General features: G+C 36.2%; 1 protein-coding gene and 1 pseudogene across 1 annotated transcript; one reads left to right on the forward strand and one right to left on the reverse strand.

Annotated features, from left to right (window-relative positions):
- The first annotated feature begins 3,599 nt into the window (after nt 1-3,599).
- Nucleotides 3,600-4,538, forward strand: LOC131395643 (olfactory receptor 5W2-like). Its single transcript, XM_058527496.1, has one exon. It carries the CDS (start codon nt 3,600-3,602, stop codon nt 4,536-4,538), a length of 939 nt encoding a protein of 312 aa, XP_058383479.1.
- Nucleotides 4,539-19,157: 14,619 nt separating this feature from the next.
- Nucleotides 19,158-20,107, reverse strand: LOC131395644 (olfactory receptor 5L1-like; annotated as a pseudogene).
- Between the last annotated feature and the right edge of the window lie 396 nt (nt 20,108-20,503).

The raw sequence follows: 20,503 nt of genomic DNA on the forward strand, positions 1-20,503 counted from the left end.
TCACACAAATAGCAGTATAACATTATGAAAAGGCTTTAAAAATTCTCACTAAAATCTGGGGCCGGCCCGGTGGCGCAAGCGGTTGGGTGCGCGTGCTCCGCTGCGGCGGCCCGGGGTTCGCTGGTTCGGATCCCGGGCGCGCACCGACGCACTGCTTTGGCAGGCCATGCTGTGGCGGCGTCCCATATAAAGTGGAGGAAGATGGGCATGGATGTTAGCCCAGGGGCGTCTTCCTCGGCAAAAAAAGAGGAGGATTGGCGGGTGTTAGCACAGGGCTGATCTCCTCACCAAAAAAAAAAAAAAAAAAATTCTCACTAAAATCACTTTCCCCAAAATTAAAAATACACTAATTTCATTGCATTTTGCAATGAAAGAAGAGTAATCTAGCTTTATAGAAAGCAAGGGGAAACTCCAACAACAAATTAAGCGAACACATTATTTGGAAACAAAAATAACTGCAAAATTTATGTTTCTACTTACTCCAGGTGAGGTTTCAGAAGAAACATGAAACTACTTGAAATATTTAAATGTGTATCCTCTTGCACGCCTTCACATCTTACTTTGTTGTTTTTTTACACAAATTTTGTATTTACAGATTTTGTGGTAATAAATTAACTGCATTAAGATTCAAGTTGTACAGCTTAATGTACATGATTATTACACATTTTCTTGGAATATCAATCAATTGTAGGCATTTAAAGAACACATCCAACCTCTGCTGGTAAGAGTAGAGCAACGATTCACACACATGATAAAATATTACCCAATAAATGGACAATACAAAGATTATCCCCAAAGCTGCCTGGTTGTACAACGTAAAAGAGCACCAATTTCTTTATTTGCTATTTGGTTCCTGGAACTGTTCAATGCAGCTGCCCTCCACATCACTTTCTCTTCACTCCTACACTATTTTCAAATGCTCATCTGAAAAAAATAAAACAGGTTAACTCCCAATGTGACAACCCTTTTGCCCTCAATCACTGTTGAGATTCTGCCTTGGTTTAGAAGTGGGAATTGAATGGTCTCTCAGTTCTTTCAGAAATCCAAGAGTTCCTGGGTTATTAATTTCGTTAATTTTCAAATGTCACTTTAACATAAACACACTTTAACATTCAATGAGAGTATTTAAGAGAGTTATCTTTTAAGACAAATTGTTTCATTGCGCTGTATTCAGGAGCCTGTTGTGAGCAATTTCTGTGGATTCAATGAATCGTCTATGGGACTATAGAAGTTTACTTATCACCACTGTGTTTCAACTTTTGTTTCATAGTACGAGGCTGTTAGAGACAACTCAGAACAAATGTGATAACATATAAAACATATGATAATATGTGGTGATAAATAGATAATATAAAATGCCTGAGAATGGTAAAAAGTCCAAAATTGTCTTTATTTAAAGTCAAATATTTTTGCTCCTACAGGTCATTTGTTAGAATTCATTTTAAAGAAACATCTGGCTATGATAAATTATTTAGGTAGATTTATACTCATATCAGAATTTTTATGATATGAAGAATCATACGTAAACCAAGTCGCCATTAGCAGAGAATGTATTCTATATAGATATAGAATATATAGAATGTATATACATATATAGAATATGTATGTGTATGTTTATTCTGGTATCATTTTTATTTAAAAAGTAAAAATCAAATAATATAGGAAAATATTGATTTACCCCTAGGCAGTGTGAATATGGTCGGTTTATTGCTGTTTTTACAAAGATCTTTATTTTTGTAAAAAAATTTATTTACAACATAAATTTTATTTACAAAAATCTTTATTTTGTGTTTAATGGAGAGTGTCTGTGTCTGTGTGTCTGTGTAAGTGCATGAGCATGAGTGGGTATGTATTTGTTTTGTAACTGATAGAATCAAAATGCTTATAAAGGAGTTGGTGAACTACAAATAAAATGTAACATTGACTGGAGTAATTTTACTATTGGCAAATAAGTACAATATTAGGCATTAAGGTACAGAGGGACAGAAGAAAAATATTTTCAAATGTTCTGTATTTCTTTCATAATCACCCTAACTATACAAAAGATCAGATGATAAGCCATATTATTCTATCTGTCACATATTCCTGAGAGACCGAGTGTTCAACAGCCAGGGACCAGAGACAGAGAGGGTTATATAACCCAGGTCAGTCAGGAGACAATGCTGAACCTCCCGCAGACAGAACAGTAGGCAACAGAGGAGTCAGTAGTTCTGGGCCAGGTACTAACATTTTTTGTGTTTTCTCTGATTTATATTTTATATGTCTGTAGTTCTTTTCTCCTTTTTTGACTGTAAGCATGTTAGAAAAGGAGGGTATGAAATATTCTACAACTTTTATTTTAATTACTTTTCTGGATCTGCTTATTTTAAATTCATATATACATAGCAGGGAATATAATAAAATGCAACTGTGGTTTCTGAAGATAGTGGGACATTTTTTATTGTTTTAAATATTTCCCTGTACTTTTATATATTTTTAAAAATATTTTTAGTTTTAAAGAAAAGCATCTTTTTTAATGCTGCATCTACAGGGACAGATACATAAGTGAATTAGGGCAAAGATTTAGAGACCTGCACATTGATCACTAGATGATTATTCATATATTCTTTTTCTGTTCTTCGTCTACCCTCAACTGCACTTTTCTTACATCCTCACAGAATAGAGGAGGTCAGGGATGATATTATATATAACATAATTGGTTTGGGTAAAATATAGCAGTGGAACAGAGAATTCAATTGGCCTCCCAAGGACCACCATCTCTTTTAAACCAAAGGAAGGCAGAGAGAAACAGGGATTAAAGAAAACAATAAAACAATATTTCAATTTCTAGTGGTTGTTATGGGAGCACAGTTCAGACATGACTCTCTCTGACATCATGGGACTATCGACACACAAGTACTTTTATCATGTGTCTTACACATCTGATCTGCTGGTGAAAAGATCCAGTGGATCCTTGATCGCAGACTATCTCTATCCCTTGTTTACTGAGACTTCATAAGACCTGAGGGGTTAAGAGAGATGTAGAGGCATATTATATTCAGGAAACTGCCATAGCTCTGCCTATTCTACAATATTGGATTATAAGGGAATAACGAATATATTCATTACCTGCACCTCTCACTTAAATATGCTTCTCTATTACAGCATATAACAACATTCCTACAACACTGAAAAAAAAGAACAACAAACTTGTCAGAAGACGTGGGCTATATGGAGCTACTAATTGCAAGAACTATTGCCAGGACTCTGAGGACATTAAATCTTAATGTTAGATAAAAGTAGCAAAAATGATGATAAATACTTCATAGCTTGGTACGGAAATAACAAGATTTAATTTTGATAAAATTGTCCTACAAACTCTCTACAGTGCTATACAAATGTAGGCAATATTACTATCATTATTATTCTATTGATTTATATTAAATTGGATATATTTCCAGGACAGTCAGTTTACCTAAAGCAGACTTAGCATTGTTTGTCTCTTTTTCTAGTTACTAAAATGAGAAAGGATGAGCAGTTTAACTATTAAGATAGTAAGATGATGTCAACCTCCACTTCCATTTTCTTCTTTCACAACCAGGGATTTCCAGAGCCGAGTGATGGCTGTTGAGAACTGCACTGTGTTCACTGACTTCATGCTCCTGGGACTTTCTGACAGACAGGAGGTGCAGCAGGGGCTGTTTGTGCTCTTTCTGCTGGTTTATGGCCTCACTGTGATTGCCAATCTAGGGATGATCCTGCTGATCAAGATGGAGCCCAGACTCCACACGCCCATGTATTATTTCCTGAGCAATCTGTCATTCTGTGACGTCTGCTACTCCTCCACTGTCTCTCCCAAGATGCTGGCTGATTTCTTATCCGAGCAAAAGAGATTTTCGTATAGTTTATGTACCATTCAGATGTATTCTTTTGGGGCCTTTGGAGATGTGGAATGTCTCATGTTGGCTGTCATGGCATACGACCGTTATGTAGCCATTTGCAACCCACTTCTTTATACAATGGTCATGTCCAGGAGAGTCTGTACCCAGCTAGTGGCCATTGCCTACATTGTCGGCTTGGTAGACTCAGCAATCCATACCTGTTGCACATTACGATTGTCATTCTGTAATTCCAATATCATCAATCACTTTTTCTGTGACCTCCCACCCTTATTAGCACTGTCCACCTCAGATACATCCATCAATGAGATAGTGATGTTCACTTTCATTGGCTGTGTTGTGGGGTCCAGCATCGTCACTGTGCTCCTGTCCTACAGCTACGTCATGACTACCATCCTTAGAATGAAGTCAGCCGAAGGGAGACAAAAAGCCTTCTCCACATGTGCCTCCCACTTAACGGCTGTGGCTATATTTCACGGCACACTCCTCTTCATGTATTTCCGTCCCAGCTCGAGTTACTCCATGGACACGGACAAAATGGCCTCTGTTTTCTACACAGTTGTCATCCCTATGTTAAACCCACTGATCTACAGCTTAAGAAACAAGGATGTGAAAGGTGCTCTGAATAAAGCAATTGATACTAATGTATGTTCTGGGTGAAACTGTGTTTTCATCCAAAAATATTTATTTAAAGATTCTGAGAGCTAAAGTTCTGGTACTTTGACATACGTTCCTGCAGTATCACCAATACACCTTCTAGATATTTTTTCTTAGTTATCATTGTGCTTAAATTGAGGGTAGGGAGCAGTTGTTATTTATCCTAATTTTCTCTCAAAGCTAAGGAGGGGTCCTAATAGGTTCACTTTGCTGTTTTGCAAAGGGTCATTTTATACTTCCATTTCGTGTTCTTGGGTACGCCCCAGTGAGACAGAATGGGCACAGAAACTACAATCCTCATGTCAACAACTTACCCTCCTCAAGGCTCCAGTATTTTTTTTAAGCAGTTAAGTTTAATAAACTTGTTCAGCCAGAAGGGGGTGGTAGTGGGTTAATTTAGGTTTGTTTGTATGTTTCCTATGTGCTAGTATCACCCTGTAAATGTTCCATCATAACATTTATAAGTTTATGAGTAGTAAATGAATAAATAGGAATAAAAGAAATCCCCTTCCCTAGACTAAAAGTTCCATAAAGACACAGCCCTTGGCTGTCTTGTTTACCATTCGTTTTGCATTGCTATTTATAATGCTCGGCTCCAGAATGCCATTCAAAAGTATGTATTGAATCAATGAATGAGTGTAGCCTGAAAAACTGATGCAAAAATGAGCCTTTGTAAATTTACCAAAAAAAGAACTCCGTTCTTTAATTTTATTCAAGTATGTTCATTTTAGATGAAATCCATCTGCATTTGTTGTCTTTTGGCCCAGGCTGAAATGAGAATCTGAGACAGGAATTATTTGATGTAAAAATATTCTCAGATTATTCGTCAATATTCTGCCTCAATTATATTCGCAGACATCCCCAGGATCAGCAGTTCTAGATTTATATTGCACCCCACAGACTTCATTCAGCCTGTGGATTTCTCTTCTTGCCCTCACCCTGGAGAACAGAAATATTGCTATTGACAACGGTACAGAAACTGCATGAATGAAAGTTGTGGGCAAAGGGCTTGTACTTTCTCCAAAGGCCACCGGAAAACAGGACTATATCTCCCCGAAGTGTTCAACGTATTATGCTCGTTAAAAAAAAAAACAAAACAAAAAGTCAACGACAACACTGAAATACCCTATTGATACAGTTTAAGTTGTAAAGGAAGAATTATTGATGTAAATGAGTTATTAACATAAATATATGTCCGTTGTAAAAAAAAAAAACATGAAAAGTAGCTTTTTATTAGCATTCCATCTGTAATGATTTAAATTGGCTCTCTGTATATCTGTGAAATAAACTGGAACCATATTCTAAACACAGTTTTAATAGTGGTCCTTGTTGAGTGGTTGGGTGTTAGGTAATCCTGTAACTTATTGCAAAACCCTAATGAGGTTAATTGCCTATGTTGTTCAGACTGTAATCAATTAGTAATTAATCCACTTGTGAAAAACATAACACAATTTCAAATTTTCAAGAGTGTTCATTTTATTTGACTTTGCTGTCCTGAAAGGAATATGGAGACACTTTTTTGGTTCCTGGGAGAAGAGAGTAATGGGTTACACAAGGTTTTTCATTTACGTCCTCTTCTTTAATTTTATACATCCCTTTAGTGTACAAAGTGGGCTGAGTGTTATGCAGTCAAAACATCACAGGAATGAAACAATGTATTGAAAACATGCAATTATCAACAGGTTATTTTTCTTGCATTATGAATTGAACAGTGTTAGAAAAAATATTTCATTATCTCATAGACATTTTATTTCACAATATCATTAATTTATTTGCTGTTCATAGACTATATCACATACTAGGACCTCTCAATCACTGTCCAAACCTCTTCCCAACTCAATGTACTTTACTAAAAATGTATTGAATATAATTATATCTATGAAAATTAAATCTATTATTGTTATGTAAAATTAGTTCTCCGGCCAACTTTCACATAAATATGAGAGGAAAAGAGAATGCTTTTCTTTTGCTTTACCTTTTCTGTTAAAGACTTTGACTTAATAGGCTTTACAGATGGTCAGGAAGCCAGGGGGTTTTTTGTTTTTTGCTTTTGAGGAAGATTGGCCCTATGCTAACATCTATTGCCAATCTTCCTCTTTTCCTTTTTTCTTCCCAAAGCCCCAGTAAGTAGTTGTATATCATAGTGGTAGAGTTGTAGCTCTTCTATGTGGGACACCACCTCAGCATGGCTTGATGAGCAGTGAGTGGGTCGGTGCCCAGCACCTGAACCGGCCAACTCTGGGCCGCCAAAGCAGAACGCGTGAATTTAACCACTATGCCACAGGGCCGGCCCCTAGGAAACAAGGGTTTATTGTTTTTGTTTTATATTCATTTTCAGAAAATGATAAAGACTGGAGAGAATCTAAGATAAGAACTAGACTTTGAAGTGAGACTGTCTTGGGTTTAAATATGTATAGTATCATTTACTTGTTAGCTCTGTGACCTTAGCCAACTAACTCTCCATCAAGGACTAAATCTCTGGTGCCGAAGGAAAAGATGGTATCATTCAGGGCCTCATGTCAGGAAAGAGAACCTCCAGGATCCATGTCTAACCACTTTAGAGCCTGTTCACTGAGTCTATCAGATTCCAGGTACAAATCCTAGCATCAGGTCATGTTCGGAGCTCTCTGTCCAGTGACCTTAGGATTTGCTTTTCCTAATCCTGCCTTCACTCTTGGTTAGAGTTGAGAGGAGATTTTTTTCACAGCTACAGATACTGGCCACATTATTGCCATGTCTAGGCCATTGACCGAAAACACTCTAATGAGCTAAGTCCCAGGTCCCACATTGCCAAAAAATGAGCTTATATAATCAATCCCAGACTACTTCATTTTATGTCATTCTGTGTGTCCCCATCCCAGGGCCATGGCTGAAATGGCACACTTAGCTGCAAAGGATCTAATATGTATCTGTTGTGATGAACCCATGCACTTTGGAGAATATTTCCTGCTCAGTGTTTAGGTAGAAGCATTTGGTTCTCATCACCCTCAGGCTACCATTCCATACTTCCCTATTGAAAGCCCATGTTGGCCAGCACCCCACCTCACCACTGATCTGTATGGACAAAACCCCTCTTATAAAGTTTGTTCCATTGTGGTGAATGGAACTGTGGTCTAGATTTAGAATCCCACATACATTATTATTGTCAGAAGTCTTTACTCTCTAGGTCATTCTCTCTGCCACTACTCAACTTCACCTTTATGTTAGGACTTACTTTAGACTTTCCATCCATGCCTTCTCTATTGGTCATGCCCCAGAAGTTGGCCATACTATCGTCTCACCATTTGTTGGTTTCAGTTCCCACCTCTGGCTCTCAGATGATAGTTTCCCTCAGATATTTTTGGCTGTTTGCCTACCAATCAAGAGATTTCAGACTGAATATATTCTTGAGAAAATATTTTATGAGCCAGACTGTTATCTAGTTGATATTTACCAATTGTTTTTTAAATTCCCACTGTACTTGACAATATCTTGTAATAGTCAACTGTGTGTAGAGTACTTCTCTGGAGAATGAACCAAAAAAACTGCAAGAGAAATGTATAGTTTCTATATAGGCATATAATCTAAATTATAAATAATTCATGGTAAACTTAATGTTTATTTCATAAAAAAATATTCAATATCTACACTGGGGAAGATAATGTGATAAAGAGGCAAGAGATCAATAAAGAATAATAATTAATGAATAAATCTAGCAGAGAGGTAGAACAGACACAAATAACTATATGATTAGACAGAAAATGCTGAGTCTTAGAACATTTAAGATTCCAGTGAGGTTTAGAACTTGAGTTGTCATCTGTAATTGAAGAGTGTGTCATAAAAATCATATAGGAATTAATATTTGAGGAAGGTTTTTTCCAGTGAGTACAATTTGAACGGCTAAGCTAAAAGGTGCACATATTCACATGGAAACAATTAATTGAAAGAGTCTCCATCAACTATCTTTATTTTCTTTCACAGAAAGAGGGTTGTGATATGTCAATGGCTTATCCAGTATTGAGAGTAATTGTGTTAAAAATTTAGGATGGGAAGTGAAAAGGAGTAAGAATATGAGATTTAGAACATTATGCGAAGGGCAAATCTACCCTTGAATAAATATTTAAAAAATTCAACTTTATTTTTTTAACCTGTCCCTTATTAATAGAAATTTAGATTGTGTTCAGTCATTTGCTGCTACGAACTATGATGCAATGTATACTTTTGAAAATGATAAACTTTTATAGGTTCAATTCCTAAAAGTGGAATTACAGGTTTAAATGGTGCATGTACATTTAATTTTCATATGTTAGATGGATTATCCACCATAGAAAATGTTAGCAAATTGTCCTCCATAGACAGCACTAATTTACACTCCCACCAACAATGAATGAGTGTGATAAAAATATCAACTTTAAAATGATAAAGAATTAAACATGAGATAAGTGATGTGAGACGGCCTGGTTCTGATTAGGCTCTGACCCTATTCTGTGGTTGAGGCCTCATTACCCACAGCACTGGAGAACGTATACATTAAACTGACTTTTCCATCAGTTAGAACCAAAAGTCAAGAAATAGACAGGTTTAAATATTGTCAAACTCAGTTTCAACCTTTCTTAAGAAAGCAACTTTTGGCTAATCATTATCCTAAAGGCATTTTTGACATCTTTGTTCCTTAGACTGTAAATTAGGGGGTTCAACATAGGTTCAATCAATGTGTAGAACACAGAGCTCACTTTGTCCATATTCAGTGAATGATCAGTGCTGGGGTGCAAATAAATAAAGATCAGGGTACCATGGTAAATAGTGACCACGGTCAGGTGGGAAGCACAAAAGGAGAACACTTTCTTTCTTCCCTCAGCAGGAAACTGTCTTAAGAATAGCTGCTATGATGCAGACATAAGAGAGAAGAACTGTTAGAAGGCAGATGGCCTCCACCAAACTAGCAAAGACCACCAGAACAATGTCATGCATGTAAGTGTCAGTGCAGGACAGAGAGAAGAGCGGGGAGACATCACAAAAGAAATGGTTAATTTGTTTGGAGCAGAAAGACAGATGGAAGGTATTAGTGGTGTGAATAATTGAGCTCATGGTGCCCCCCACAAAATGCTCCAACTGCAAGCTGGCAGCAAATCCTTTTGGACATAACAACAGTATAAAGCAGTGGGTTGCAGATTGCTATGTACCGGTCATAAGCCATGGCAGCCAAGAGGAAAGATTCCGTGTCAATCAAAGAGCAGAAAAAATATAACTGTGCAGCACAGCCATTGTAAGAAATGGTCTTCTTCTTGGAAACCAAGTCCACAAGTAATTTGGGGGCTATGACAGAAGTGGAGCATGCATCTATGAAGGACAATATGCAGAGGAAAAGTACATGGGGATGTGCAAGTGGGAACTGATTGTGATTAATAAAATCATTCCAAGGTTCCCCATCAGAGTAAGAGAATAGATGGAAAAAAGCACAGCAAAAAGAACCCTCTGAAGTTCTGGTTGGTCACTAAATCCCAAGAGAAAGAACTCAGTCTTCACAGTGCCATTCTTCAACTCCATTCACTTTGTCCATCCTGGATTTCTGAAGTTGTGACAGAGTAATGATGGCAATATTAATAATAACCTCAACATTAACAGAAAAATAAAAAGATCAAAATAAGTAAAACAGTACTTCTAAATCCACTTGGGCATCCTGACAGCACCTAGGCATATCTACAGTTATTGTAATATAATGCATAGGTTTTCATATTTTTTTTATTGAATTCATAATTCACCACTTCTGTTCCTTAAAGCTATTGCTTTTCAGATTAAAAGGCCCCTCCCTCAGACCAGTTGCTGAACCTAAACCTGGCTTTCACTCTTACTTTCTTTAACTCTCCCATCTTCCACCAATGTCAAGTGACTGTGGCTACCCAAAGTGCTAAATAGCAAACTCTCAATAAATAACCTCTGTTCACATTTGTGTTGTTTTTGTTTATATCCACAACAGATAAAAGCATTGCTGCTCCAGGTGAAGCCTTGTATAGACAGAGGAGCAGAAGTTTTGAATTTCTCATGTTGTGTTGTGGCTTTGTCTCTGAGGAACAAGGAGCTCCTTAGAGTTGTTTGAAATTCACTGGTAAAATAGAAAGAAGAAAGATTCTAATTTAGTTATATAAGTGAGTGAAACCTAGTTACTTCACTAAGTGATTGTGAAACCTTGGACAGGCTAATTAATCACTGAGTTTTAGTTTCATCGCCTATAATATGAGAATGATGGTACCTTTCTCATCAAATTATAGATGCTAATGAATTTCCTTCTACAGCCTCAATATCCCTACCATCTTGTTCCTTCACTTTTCTAAGGTCAGCAACATAGTAATTCTGAGTCAATCCAGACATCTATTTTATTTTATCTGGAATCCAAGATATAGAATATAGCTAGAGAAATCTTCATGCTTACAAATTTATTAAATTCAATCCAGGCAATATTATAATGATATCCAGGAAAGTTTCCATGCCCTCTGTACCGAAAAATTATAAAAGAAGTTGAAAAAGTCTCACCTACCTACTTCTCTGAGTTATCTCTGCCTTTCATTGTCTTTGCTCTAGTTTACAAATGTGTACCTTGTAGATAACTGACAGCAATGCAAGTGATACTTGTCTACAGAGATGCACATTTTGTCCAGTGTAGAGACAGTTTATTTCCCTCCTCACAGTGGAAAAAGTCAGTTTTGTATCGATCTGTAAATTTATTTGTGAATTCCTGACCTATAATATTGTGGTTCCTTGAGTTGTCTTTTATACCATTTATAACTTATTAATTAATGGATGAATTAAGTAAAATGATTGACACATTCATTTTACCTTTGCCTAAAAGCCATAATAAAGTGATATATGTATGTAATGCATGTTATCTATCTATCTATCTATCTATCTATCATCGATCTATCTATCTATCTATCTATCTATCTATCTATCTATCTATCTATCGGTAATTGTTCTTTAATACTTCATATTGCTAACAGCTATTTCCCACATTTACTAGCTGTTGCAAACCTTCACTATTATTTTTAGGTCTCATTCTACCATCTTCTTCTCACTCCCAGAGAATAATTCCTATTTTCTATTTTGTGGAGAATAATATAGAATAGCAAATAAGTATATCTCCAAGTTTCTCTTTGAGTCATCATATCAGCACTTGGATTCATCAGACTCCCTCTCTGCTTCTCTTCCTTTTCTGGGGGAACCATGCCCCTCCTCTCTGAGGTTAATCTCTTCAATTGTGCATCCAATTCTGAGTATCTATGCCAACTAAGATACTTATACTATCAGTACTAATCTTTCTCTCATAAACTTTCATCACACAACAAAGTTTAAGTCAATTTCACCTTTAAAAATATTACCCTGTATCTACTTCCATTTGTTTTCCTTCATTTCATTGCAATGTTTGCTTACAGGCACCTGCACTGGTTTCCACCTTCTCACTTCGGTCTACTGAGATAGGATCTTTGTCCCAACAACCTGAAACGCTTTTTGTTCCAGATCCCAAACTACATCCTAACTGTCACATCTGAAGATTTTTCAATAAATAGTGAACTTTTTTCTCTATTCCAGGTGATAGCTTTGACCTCTCCATTTTTCTTAAAATCCCCTCTTCTCTTGGCTTCTACACACCTCTCTCGATTTCACTCCTAATCTCAATACACCCCTATTCAGCCTTCTTCACAGATGGTGGCACTTTCCTAGGGTTTTATTCTTGACCTACTTTTCTCCTCACCATATACACTCTTCCTACTTAATTATATGCCTTTTTTTAAATACCACCTATAAAGTAATAATTTTCATATACCCATTCTGAAAGCATCTGTCCAACTCAAAGTTGGCTATCATATAGGCACATGTACATTTCAGCATGCCTAAAACAATATTTAATTAGTATCACTTTTTAGAATTTATGCCCATCTATGATCCTTATCTTGGTATACATCTCTACCACCTACATTGCTTGTCCAAATAAGAAACCTCCCCTAGCTAAAAACCAACCAAGGACCATTGATTCAATATTAGAGATGTGGCAGATATCCACGATTTCCTCTTTATTATTACTGACATTCCATTATTTAATGACATCCATCCTTTTCCTCAATTGAACCTCTTAATTGGCCTCATTCCCTCCAGTCAATTCCCACTCTACTTTCAAATATGCTACAAAATATACCCATAAACCTCTGTAAGAGTTACCTGTATAAGGCAGATTTTGTATTATGTTTCTTTCTTGCTTAAACGCTTAAATGATTCCCTGTCCCCTACAAGCCTGGCATTTAAATACCTTTAGATTTGACATATATTTCCATTTTTATCTCATGGCCTCCATCTCAGAACTTCATCTAAAAACATCACCAAAATCTTACCCGCTGCTCTTTCCTCAATCTGTTCCAGATTTTTAATAAAACTAAATGTCTCTACTAAAATTTGTATACATTTCGAGTTAATAAGCAGAGCGTAACTATCTGGGAAGTTACTCCCTGGGTACAGAAAATGAAATACAGATACAATAATGATTGTAGATTTCATATCATTACTCAAAGTTTATTTTCTACCTTTATTCTGTTTCTAGCTAAATTAGGTGAATTATGGGTAAATGTGCATATTTGGCATTAACATATTTTCATTTTGTAATTTTCAAAGTATTTTCACATCTAATTTAATTCTCACAGTTTGTTAAAATATGTTAAGAATTTATTATGTCTCAATTATATTGAAAAGGACCTGATGATTTCAGGCCAATTAACCAATCTCTGGTTGCATAGCTCTGCAATCAAAAGGCCAGAGTGAGACTGGAAAATCTGTGTCATTGGGCTTGAGCACTCTCCAATAAATATCACCTTTCCAGAGATGTAAATGTGTCAGAGACGGTGGAATTTAGGAAGAAGATTGTAGCAAACAATATCATTATTTTCCAAAATCTCAAGGTGCTAAATTTGATATAGGGATGTTAGTTTAAAACTAACTTAAGTTTTCATTTAGAGTACGTGCTGGAAGAGGCGGGTTTACTTCTCTTGATGCAGTAACAGAGACAGCATGTTATATGGTGATTAAAAGCAGGGACCCTGGACCCAGACGGCCTGGGTTTAAATCCGGCTCTACCACTTAATATTTTTAGGACTTCAGCTCTATGGTTTCGTTTTTTGATATGTAAACTGCACATTATAGGAACACTTGTCTGCAGGGTAATAAAGAGGATTAAATGAGCTATTACATAAAGTATTTTGAAGAGTACTTTTCATATAGTAAACATTCAATAAATATTGTGTTATTATTCAACCATAAAGACAAGTTTGAGCTTCACTAGACGTTAATATTCCTTATTTTATTATCAACCAGGATTCCTTTTTGCTCTAAACAAAGGGTTAATTGGAGAAAGACAGCATCATTGAGCTACTAGTCAACTCTTTGGAGTTCTCGCTTCCTGAAACACATGTGGTTTTCTCCTTAGAACATATGAACTCTCATTGAGTGACAGCCCATCTATACCTGTCTACAAACCTGAGAGACAAGATTGCCAATTGACCTAGGAGTGGAGCAATGGCCACTGCTGTGAGGGCAAGGGAAAGGTATAGTTATATCCAGTGGATAGCAAGAGAAGGGAGGATGGAAATGTTTGTCGTGCCATCCTCTCCTTTGGTAATTATGAAGAATGGCTTTTAAAAAGTAGGTATCAAAGGAATAGGCTTATCTTAAGGGATGATACTTAAATAATCTTGGGGTATGAGCCATGAGGAACCACCTCTTTGCTGAAGTTGTTTTCCATTAAACCCCTTATTTTAAATCACATAATTAAAGGCAATAAAGAAATTAATTTACATAGAGAATATTTACTTGTAATGACCTTTCAATTTCACGTAATGATCTTACATGTTTTAAGATTGAAAGAAACTTGCAGGATTCAACAATGAAATATAAAAGCCAAATGGAATGATGGAAGCGGCAAAGAATACAAGAAACAAAAAATTAAGAGGAGTCCAAAGCCAAATCATCTGTTCTTCTATGCAATTGGTAGATGAAAACCAAAATGGAGATTCCCGAAAGAGTTCAGCAAACTTCTATATTCCTGCAATTAAGTTCTCTATATTTAGCCCTAGTCACTACTTTTGTAACTTGCTTTCTATTCCCTTAAAGCCAACCCCATAACCTCACCCCAGGCCTTTTACTTATGTATTGATAACTATTGATACCAATGCACTACCATAAGTTAGAATAAACAACATAATAAACGAATCTGGTCAGCTTTAATTTATATCTAAATCTATACAACTTTTAAACAGGAATAATAGATCATGAGAATTGTATTCATATTTATTTTCCATATCAGAGCCCAATAATGCTGAGGATTGTCTTAAGAATATTGTGTTAAATGTGCTTCTTTTGTGGTTGCTATTGTTTTTGTTGAAAATAACTTGAGGAAATAAAAAGTGTTATTCTAGCCATATTTATTCTCAAAACATCAATTTCTCATGTGTAAAATTAGTGACTATAAGAAGATGAGCACTTAAAATTCTATCCAGCTCTAATATCCTAGGATTATGTTAAGAACACTTACCAGATCACAATCTTTCTTTTATTTACCTTCTTATTACACTCTTCGCAGCATCAGTTCATTTTTCACTGGAAAAATCAATTTTGGCAGTTAAGACTAAAAAACTAACCTATTGTGACATTTTCCACAATCCATTTGGGCATACCTTCCGTGTTCATAGAAGAAATTTGTGCCTCTTTTAAGAAGGCTGTGGTTCCTGAGGATAACGCAAGAACTTTTATATTTTGCCTTGAGTTTTTTGAGATTAGCTTTCTGATCTCACACCAGATCCCAGAAACACACACACTCTGACATCCAAATCCCAGTGGAAAAAGATATGTGAGCAATTAAACAGTTCTACTGAGGAGCTGATTAAACAAAAATGAAATGATGTAATGTGTTTTTTTACATTCTAAGAATGTCTCCAAGAAAAATATATTTGGGTCTCAAATGATAGACCGTTATATATAAAATTGGATTATGATATTTGCTATCTAATTTGATTTAGCCAGCTCAAAACAATTTATCAAACAATTATCAGAATGTTCTATGGGATAGGAGGTGGAATAAACTGGAAAGAGGCAAAAAATGTATCTATCTAGATATTGAAAATGATAATATCTTGAAAGTCCACATGTAGATGCAAAACCAATTAGGAATGAAATTAATGACTCTGATAAGTGCTATATGTGCATTTATGTTCAAATGAAATTCTGGCCATTCAAAACCAGAATAGATTAGAGAGTCTTCATGCAGTAAATACATTTGCTCTGTGAATATGTTCTGCCAGGCGGTGTTCTAGATAGAAAACAGAGAAAGGAGGATAACTTGGACTCGATAGTAACAATTTTGTCAAGTAGAGAATAAAGAATGAGAGACAATAGAGGAAACAAAATAAGCAATTACATGGAGATTGGAAAGTTCATGACATGACTAGAGACTTGGAAATGAGATTTATAGAGAATGCGTTACCTGATGAAGAAAGATAATACTGGGAATATATATATATATATATCCTGGCAAAAGGAGATATGAGCAATTTAAAGCTTTTGTCTGCCCAGAAGATTAATCTCAGCAGAAAGAAACCCTTCTTTTCCAATAATTCCTGCAAAATCCCATAGTTAAGTCATTAGCTTACTAGTGTTCACCCAGAAACAAATCACTGGGTCTCTTGATGACTAGCCATGAACACTTCTCCAGATCTCATTATGGGCAAAGACAAAGACCCACTGATAATAGGAGAGGCTGGGTCCCCACCAGAAAATAGAGATGTTAATAGTAAGAGAATAAGAAAAACATATTGACCCCTACAGTTTAAAATTAAAGGAGTGATGAGATTACATGTAAAATAAAACCGCTTAAAGAAGCGCAAAAGATACTTTTATGTGGTTGCTTTTCAGACATGTTTGAGGAGCTCAGTGCACCTTAATTATTCCCAGACAACTAGGGGTGTTACCTATGAAGTAAAATGGGAAGGAAAAGAGAAACCTGATATTTCAAGTTTTTGTGAAGCTGAATGTCAAGCATACCTCCTTTTTTCTAATAAAACAAAACAATCAATCTCTGGATATTAAAGTGTGTCTCTATCTTAGTAGGAGATGGAGACCGACAGTTATCAATGCTAAAGTGAGGGTAACTCTGTGTGCCTGAAGCCCTAACATCCAAGGTCTCTGAAAGGGACATTTTAGATTCTGGAGAGAGATCAAATTAGTAACTGACTAAAATGTAAGCACCTGGGTAGCTGAAAAGGTTTCCTAAACACAAGAAACTTTATTATTAAAGGTTCCTCTGAAGAGACTAGAGCTTTAGCATACTGCTCTCTAGTGCAATGACTTCCCACTCAGGTGATTTTGCTCCCTAGGGGAGATTTGACACTCTCTGGGGACAGTTTTGCTCATCACATATGTGTGTGGGGGGTGGTCCTGACAACTAATGGATAGAGGTCAGGCATGTAAACATCCCATAATGCACAGGACAGACACCCACAGCACAGAATAGTCTGGCACAAAATGTTAACAGTGCTAAGGTTGAGAAATCTTGTTCTAATTGGAGGACCAAAGGTGAAAGATGTTTCTCTTACCTTCATCTTAAATTGCAAAGACTCATGGGTGATATGGGAAATCTCACTCCATTTAAAACATTTGAAAACCAATACAGACCCATGTTTTCATCATAAGCACAACATAACTCCATTCTTTTAGTCATTACTTATTCATTTATTTAAGAAAATAAGGAGTATCTGTCTTCACCAGGGGTACTAGAATATTTATAAATGGTCCTTACCCTCAAAGATTTCTTTGTAAGAATTACTAATAAGAGTGCATTTTACGGGAGAGGTCCTTGCAGTTTTATGGTCATATTTAAGCCCAACAATAATTCGCTAAGGCTGGGTGCTTAACTCCAGTTTATATTTGAGAGAATTGAGGTCAAGCAGTTTAAGTGTCTTCCTCAAAATCTCTCCTGTGGATCCGAACCTGGACCCAGGTGTTTAATCTCAAGTCAAGCATTCTTCCTACTTCACTAAAGCAACAAGGACCTGTGTTGTATTTAAATAAGTGATTCTGGTAAAAATATCAACAATAACAAATACGAATTGAAATCTTAAGAAAGTAAGAAAACTAATGATGTATTAACATTATAGGAACGTAGGGAAGGTAAATTATGATTTGACCTTAATAAGATGGGTGTGTTAAGCTTGAAAATGGACCCTTATATATATCAGATTCTAACACCTGGAGCCTGTAAATGTCATCTTATTCAGAAAAAAGTTGCTTACAGATGTAATTAAGTTAAGGATTTTGAGTTGAGGAGATTATTCTGGACTATCTGGGTGTGCTCTGAATGCCAGCACAAGTGTTCTTATAAGAGAGAGATAGAAGATTATTTTACACATGCACCCACACACAAGAAAATGTAGTTAAGATCGAGAGGAGAGAGGTTTAAAGACGCTAGCCTTGAAGACTGAAGTAATACGACAAGTGAAGAAATGCCTGCAGCCACCAGAAGCTGGAAGACAAGGAAAGATTTGTTCCCTAGAACCTCCTGAGGGAGTATGGTCCTGCTGACACCTTGACTTTGGCCCAGTGATACTGATTTCAAATTGCTCACCTCCAGAACTTTAAGAGAATAAAGGTCTACTGTGTTAAGTCACCAAATTTGTCATAATTTTTTTTCAGAAGCCATGTAAAACTAATGAAATTGGTTTAAAATATGACAGATTTAGAAAGTATAGATAATGCTTAGAATAGCAGCAGACAGATTCCCAAAAGTTAACAAGGACATGGAAACTTAACAAAGGCATGGCATCAAACATATGATCCACTTATTTAATCAAAACTCCAGGTAAAATAGAGAAAAAAAGATAAAAGTAAAAAACAACAGTAGCAATAATTTATGTTATATTAAACTGATAATTTATTAATCAGTTATCATATACCACGTATAGTGCTAAGAACTTAAGATATGTCATTTAATTTTCATGAAAGTTTTATTAGAACAGTTGAGTATTATCACTATTTTGCAGAAGAGAAAGTTTTAAAAGTTCTAAAATTATTACCTCACAATTGAGAAAATAATAAAAAATATAAATAAAAATAATAAAAGAAAATAACCAAAAAACTAAAAAATAATGCTCAGAAATACATATAAACACATAGGAAATTTACTTCAAATTTTCATGAAAAAACAGAATATGAGACAAATGTATACTCATTCCACATAAAAACATTCATTTAATAAGAATTTCAATTTAATAAGAATGGTTGCATGCATTAAGGATGATGAAAAGACATATCTCTTTATGTGCACTTTGTTGGAAATATGTTGATGTTATGTCAAACCAAGAAATTAAATCTAACAATATCACTGCAAAAATCCATTCAAGGAAACTAGAGATTGGAGAAGATCATCAAAAGTAGCAGATGCACTTGAATTCTCCAATAAAGGGGATAAGATTTGTCTTAATAAGATAGCAACTGGAAAAGAAAAAAACATGCATTGTTCCCCGGCTCAAAAAATACTTTCCTATTTTACTTTTCATTCACATCCACCCAAAGAAAGTCCCTCGCTAAAGGTATTTAATGAAACCCTGAGTCTAACTAAGAAAACAGCTTTTCAAAAGGCAATTTGGATCCCAACACTTTCTTGAGAGAGTCTTTCACATCCTTGTTCCTCAGGCTATAGATCAGGGGGTTCAGCATGGGAATCACTACAGTGTAGAACACCGAGGCCACTTTGTTAGTACCCATACTGTTGCCTAAACTGGGTCTGCAATAAATGAAAAGTATTGTTCCCTGCAAGACAACAATGGCTGTGAGGTGGGAGGCACAGGTGGAAAAGGCTTTGTGCCTTCCCTCTGCAGAGCGCATCCTCAGGATGGTGATGAGAATAAACAAGTAGGAGGTGAGGATGATCATGATGGTAACAATCTCATTGAAAGTGGCCATAATGAACATCATGAGTTCGTTAATAGAGATGTCATAGCATCAAGAGTAAAGAGAGGGGGTAAATCACAAAAGAAGTAGTTGACTACATTTGACCTATAGGATGGGATTGCAAGAGCTAAACACAAGTGAACCAGAGAACACCCAGTTCCACAGAGGTAGCAGCCAGAAACCAGCACCATACAAAGTTTCTGGGACATGGAGACCATGTACAGTAGTGGGCTGCAGATGGCCAAGAAGCGGTCATAAGCCATCACAGCCGGCAGGAAGACCTCAGTGACTGCGCATGTGCAAAACAAGTAGACTTGCACCATGCATCCCAGGAAGGAAATAGCTTTTTCCTTGTTTAAGACACTGGACCGCATCTTTGGCACGACAACTGTGGAATAGCAGAAATCCACAAAGGACAAGTGGATGAGGAAAAAGTACATGGGGGTGTGAAGTCGAGAGCTGACCTGAATCAGTGCCATCATGCCCAGGTTGCCCAAAACTGTGACTCCATAGATGAAAAGGAACAGAAGGGAGAGAAAGACTCTCAGCTCAGGGGCATCTGATAATCCAAGAAGAATGAACTCTGTCACAGTGGTACAGTTCTCCTCCCCCATTTCCACCATTATCAGGATGGGAAATCACATGATAAGTTTTGTGTTTGTTCTAAAAAGAGAACAAGAGAGAAAACAACACATTTATATTGACATTAGAAAAATATAACATTGGTATCAAACACAGTGTATTTAAAACACAATTGCCAAATAATTCAAAATGTTCAATGTCTCAGTGCATCTCACTGATCAAAATTAAGTATCAGCAGAAATTCATATGATTCCCGACTGTTATCTACCACAATAAATTGGGTTGATGAATTAAATTAGGTGTTTTGTTGGAATTTGAAATAGATTCAATGATTTTAAAGCCTCATGGAGATAAACTCTGTTCCCTGAAAAATGTAATAAGTTCTGTTCAAGTAAGGTAACAGCTATTGTGATCCTCTATAGTGTACA

Source organism: Diceros bicornis, chromosome 31 (assembly GCF_020826845.1).
Source record: "Diceros bicornis minor isolate mBicDic1 chromosome 31, mDicBic1.mat.cur, whole genome shotgun sequence".
Taxonomy (NCBI): Eukaryota; Metazoa; Chordata; class Mammalia; order Perissodactyla; family Rhinocerotidae; genus Diceros; species Diceros bicornis.